Below are 5,749 nucleotides of genomic sequence, written 5' to 3'. Positions count from 1 at the left end.
TTGAAGATTGCCTTAGATTAGCGTAGACGCGTCAGCTGTCAGCAGGTGAGCAGATGATTCAGCACCTCAGTAAATACTCAGATGCGTCATGCGTTGTGGGTTTATCTCAAGTTCTTATGAGGCTAATAAGCGATCTAAGTCAGTTTTATAAGATGTATAAAAAAAAGTATATAAAATAAACTTAACTTAGTATCCCGTGCTTTTGCAATCGCTGAGCCCAGATAAATGATATCTGAAAGACTCAGAACAGTAAGCACACATAAAAAGTCAACTTCCACATAAAGACTCAACATCTACTAAGAAGGAATTAGGAAGTGTGTATTTGCATAAGCAAAGCAAAATGCCCTATTTGTATGGCATAACGGATACCAAGCTTGACACAAAGAAGCAGAAGAAACGGGTCAAAAAACAAATTACGGTACCACCACTTAAATATCGAACCATTGATCTACTCGAACGCCCCGAGAAATACGATCGTGAGACATGCCCCATCCAGTTCCGGGTCACCCCCGCAACCCTCGTCGAGCAATGTGTTAGTGTAGTCGATAAGTTGCCGTTGCCATCGGTGTACGAGTGGAATGACAAGAACATAAGACTATGGATTTGCCGACTGGGGTATCCGCAGTATATGGTGAGTATATAAAAAGCGGTAGCCAAGTTACGAGTGTTGGTACTGTATTTGACGAAGGGTTTTTTATGATTTCTATTCCTTAACGCACTCATAGCGCACATTTCGTGTGAATATGATCTGGGGTCGAAAGTTGTTGTTACTGGACGCCGATGCGTTGTCGGCCATGAATATCAAGGATTTTGATCACATAAGGCACATAACCTATACCATTCGAATGTTGTTTCACTTTGAGCTGACGAAATTCTCGCACAGTATTTCGCTGCCGGATGAGAAACCCAACGAGCTCTATTTGCTGTGGCACACGCAGACGGGCCTCAACTATGATGCAGTTCGTCGCTCGGATTTGTATAGACGCATGCAACTCATACGGGAACGTTCTCCAAATCTGGATCATTGGGATATGCTCGAAATGTGGCTACGTCGGGAACGTGAACGCAAGTACAGTGAGCTGATTGCACTCGTGCCGCGCTACAAGTTGTACCCGTGTACCAAGACCCCAGCAGAGAGTACAAATCAGACCATATTGAAAACTAGCAGGGAGCTGGATGGCCTCGTGCCGCATTATAACATATACCCGTTATCTAAGCCCCCAGTCGCGAGTTTCAGTCACGCCACATCGCGAACTAGGTTGGATGTTCTTCATCAAGTTAACTGCATGCCGCCCTGCGATTGCTTCTGGACAATGCGGGATACATCTCTGCCGTGGCGTCTACATTGTCTGGGTGTAGCTAAGCCGACCGGCACCAACACAAAGAGCAAGTGGTTGGCACATGAGACCAAGTGCCAAGATTGTGTTCCGCCCTGCGAATGCCGCTGGCTATCCCGTCATTATTTGACCGGTACGGTACTTACCTGCCTGAAGAAGCACTTTCCCGTTAAGTTTGCCCCCACTTTTGACTCTCGCCATGACGCACAGGTACCCCCCGGTATGGTTGAATGTTGGACTCGCTTCTCTATTTAGATTGTTATACTTTACCCCACCCATGTATTTGCATATGGGTGTGTCCACCATTTTTGTTTTGTCTTGCTCAATATACATCAACATATATTTTATAATTATATGACTATCTTTACACCATAAACTACAGAATCCAATTTCTTGCGATGATAGAAATCGCTAGTGCCAGATAAATTAAAATACTTTTATGTTCTCAATAGGATCTTCAGATCTAGTCCTGTCTCGGCCATTTAAGATTATTTTTGGTGCCAGATGCGAAATGCGAATTATTTACTTATTAGCGAAAAATATAAAATATCACGCCTCGCACGGCGAACCCACCTGACGAGATCATAAAAATACATAAAAAAAATTAATGAAATTTGAAATTAAACGAAATTTTATTTAATATTTTCTGTTTTTTTAATTTATTTTTTATTATTATTGACGTGTTTGGCAATTGCCCATATAATAAAAGCAAAGTAAATATTACGTACATGCCGCATGTAGGCAAACAAAATATTATGGTGCACGTACACAAAATGCCACGCCCAGCACGCCTATGCATAAACACACCATCACACACAAGCACAAACACGCTCACACACAGAGATCCACTCAAAGGCGACGCCTTTGATTTTAGTTAAGGGCAACGAAACGGCGACGATTTTGCCAATTTTGACAGACGCCGCATTATTTCCGCCAACTGCCACGCCCACCTTGTGTGTGTGCGCCAAATATTGAAAATTGTACCTTCTCTTTCTGTGTGAGTGTGCATGTGTGTGTTTTATTCGTGCTGCTGCTGGCAAACGTGCCATGGATTTGTAATGAAACGTGCAGCAACGAGATGAAAATACTCATACGCCGCGTGAGCCGAAAATTTTTACGACAGTTGTTAGGCGTAATTTTAATGGCTCAAACACGCGGCCCTCTTACTCAGTCATCCACAAAAAAGTTGGCAAGGATACCAAAGTGTTCTAGGTAGCATTACACACACACACACTTGAACACCAACCCTCGCACACACACACACACCTCGAGTCGAATGCTCTACCGGAAATTTAATTGTGTGCGTGCTGGCACAGTCAAATTTGGCTCCGTGTGCTTGTAAACAGGTGTAAAAATAAAAACTAAGCCACTCGCACCCATCATTGTGTTTGCATTTGCGTTTATTTTTATGATCATGTCGCTCGTTAGAAATAATGCCAATGCCTCAGCCAGCACATGACGCCTTTCAGAGAGAGAGAGAGAGAACGAAGGAGAAAGATAGATAGAGAGAGGGAAAAAGAGAGAGAGAGAGTGAGCACAAGCTATGCTTTCTATTGGATTTAAGGCACTTTGCGCCAGACACTTGAACTTCCCCTTCGTCCCTCGTGCCACACTTTCTATGTCATCCTCTTCTATCTTCGATTGTAATTGGCAATTTAAATGGGTTTCACTTTGGGCTTAGCTTTTTTCACTCACTCCTAACTTTGGGTTAGGCTTGAACTTAATTAATTGTTTTAGCTGTTGTAAGCGTAGTGTGTGGGTGTGTGATTGTGTGCGTTTAAACAGTTTGACACGTCGGCCTTAAAGTTTTGCGGTTAATTGCAATTATAATTAAATGCATGTATGTATATGCTTATATTTAAGTCGAAGTTTCCCTTTAAAAATTATTCCGTATAAACCTGTTGTCAGATAATTTAAAACTCTTTCTAAAAGCAAGCTACCATACTTTTAAATATGTTTCATGCTTAGAGGACTGTATCTAAAAAATGTTTTAAAATTGAATCGTTGACTTTGGTATTAAAAAAAAAAATTACAAAAATATAGCTTTATACATTCAATTTTTTTATTTGAACCAAACCTTAAACGAAGTGAATTAATCAAAGCAGAATGTTGGGGCTGCCAATCCTGCCTTAACATTAAATCATGCATATTTATTTATTTTACAGCTTGTATAGTAACCACTAGTTCCTTTCCGATACCAATTATGCTTGCGACTAACCGTCTCAGATCTACGTATCTCATTGCCGGTGACCGCAACAAGGTCCGTAGCCAGCTAAGCTTCTCTGATTCCGGACAAACAAAGATTCCTCTCCAATCAACGCTAATAGCAATCGTGCCCATATCTACAATATACTCAAAGTGCTTAGAAAACCAAAAGCCAAAATGCTTAAGGTACAAACACACACAAGCACATACTAGTGCGGACAGATACGCAGTCATGCTCTGAGTTGGGTTTTACGGTTGTGTGGATGTGCACATGCATCGACACACTCACAGACAAAACTATTAATTAATTTCCCAGGCATAGGCACTGCAGGCCATAGACATTGACATGGGCATGGACATGACTGCCGCTTGCCGTTGACATTTGAGTCAAAGGCAAAACCAATACTCAACCAATTGCAGGAGATCTGTGTGTCAACATAGACGGTGCGAGGGTTGAACAATGGCACCAGCTGAAAGAGGGACTTTGAGTTCCGCTTTGAGAGCAGAGAGAAGTTTAAGTATATTAAAGCTAATTTAATAGAGGTTCTTCAGCTGTTTCTACAAAAAGATTTCAAAAAAATATGAACGTAAAATAAGGTTTTTCGCTTATTGAATATAATTATTATAAGCTAAGCTTTTAAAGCTTTTTGCTCGGACATCTCATAAAATGAAGTTTATTCATGCAAAAAAATGTTGAGCTTTCAGCCAAAGGAGATTTAATGTACTTTCTGATTGTAGCTCGGATTTCAGGGGTCTTATGATGTCTTATGTGCTTGCAAGTGTTATCAATATACTCAGGTTCCAAAAAGTGTGTTGTTGGCTTTAGGCAACACAATTAATCTCTCTTTAAACTTTAATGAGCTTTGAAAACATGCTTAGATGGATGCAATAGAAAACCATGAAAATCTATAAGGCTATTAGATATTATTATTTTCAAGATTAATCCAATATTCATGCGGCATTTAATCTGAATAGCTTACATATGGAAATTTTCTGACAGTGAAAACTCTATATTGTTGCCTTGGTAATTGGCTCAGACATGAATTGCGAGGCTCTGCCACAAGCAGCACCCAAGTGGCTTTAAACAAGAGAAGCTACGTGAAAGAGTGTGAAGAAAAGGATGGAGAGGGGTGTGTGTGTGTATCTGAAGCGATGTTATCAAACAAATTGAAATCTTGCAAAATTCTTGTACTCGAGCACTCAATGTTTGTCTTAAGTTGTGAGCTGAAGCTCTAGGCCAGAAACTGAGTCAGTGCTGGTGAGTGTGCAAAGACGAATGCCAGTGAATGTGTGCGTGTGTGTAAAATTCAAGTGGGTAATTTATGTTGTGATACGCACAGCAATCGTGCTATGAAAATTGCAGCACTTGACTGTGCATTTACATAGATTTGAGGGTTGCCAACTATACACAAAAGCAGGATTTTGATCTCCAGCAGAGGCAAAACGCATTTTGTTAAATTGAATGCGTGTTGTGTGTGTGTGTGTCTGTTAGTGTGTGTGTGTGTGTGTGCAGGTACACACAGAAGTGTGATGTGTGAGAAATCGTTGGCCCACAGGTGCGGTAATTGAATGAGTCCAGGCTGGAGCCATTTACATTCAATTAACAGTTGTGCGGCAACCACATCGGCATCTAAAGATACAGATACATACACTCGCAGTCGCCTGTCATGACTTTGCCCCTTACATTAATATTCATCGGCATCAGATAATTTAGGCCTAATGAGCTGCTGCAGCACTCGATTCTGAGTAGCTGCCGATTAGAGGGCTAAAATGCATATTATATTCATATCGATTACCTAATTATGGACGAGAATAAGTATTGTAATGAATAAAACTCACATTACTGACAAGAGTCTAGAGTTGTCGAAGACATCTTCCAAAACTTAATGCTAACTTAATGCAAGTAAATATCTTTATAGATCTGAAATTAAATAGTTTTTTGGCAAGTTTTTAACTTATTTAAAAACTTAAGTGATTTTGTTTCAAGCAGTTTCTTTTGGAATTTACTCTGAAGTAAGAAAAGTGTCACTTTTTAAGTTGATTGAAATTTGTATTCTATGGCAAGTAATATAGCTTAACTCAAAACCAAACCAAATCGATTCAACCAAGTCAATTTTCAAGCCTCAATCGTTGAGCATCGACAAGTTAACTTGTTCTCCAGCTTTCGTTATTATTGGCTTTGGCTGGCAAAGATATTAGCAGCTACT

The 5,749-nt window shown here is 40.3% G+C and overlaps 1 protein-coding gene across 1 annotated transcript; it reads left to right on the top strand.

Moving 5' to 3' along the window:
- Positions 1 to 224: 224 nt before the first annotated feature.
- Positions 225 to 1,979, top strand: LOC6633230 (uncharacterized). The gene is made up of 2 exons (XM_002056252.4): positions 225 to 631; positions 726 to 1,979. The coding sequence occupies exons 1-2, from the start codon at positions 341 to 343 to the stop codon at positions 1,590 to 1,592; spliced, it is 1,158 nt and encodes a 385-aa protein (XP_002056288.2). The 5' UTR covers positions 225 to 340; the 3' UTR covers positions 1,593 to 1,979.
- Positions 1,980 to 5,749: the final 3,770 nt, after the last annotated feature.

Source organism: Drosophila virilis, chromosome 2 (assembly GCF_030788295.1).
Source record: "Drosophila virilis strain 15010-1051.87 chromosome 2, Dvir_AGI_RSII-ME, whole genome shotgun sequence".
NCBI classification, from domain to species: domain Eukaryota; kingdom Metazoa; phylum Arthropoda; class Insecta; order Diptera; family Drosophilidae; genus Drosophila; species Drosophila virilis.
The sequence above is the reverse complement of the archived record's forward strand: the minus strand, read 5'-3'. Positions and strand labels throughout refer to the sequence as shown.

Coding starts and splice junctions, on each gene's coding strand:
- LOC6633230 (XM_002056252.4), top strand. CDS start 341: ATGCCCTATTTGTATGGCATAACGGATACCAAGCTTGACACAAAGAAG. Junction 632..725: donor TGGGGTATCCGCAGTATATG/GTGAGTATATAA, acceptor ACGCACTCATAG/CGCACATTTCGTGTGAATAT.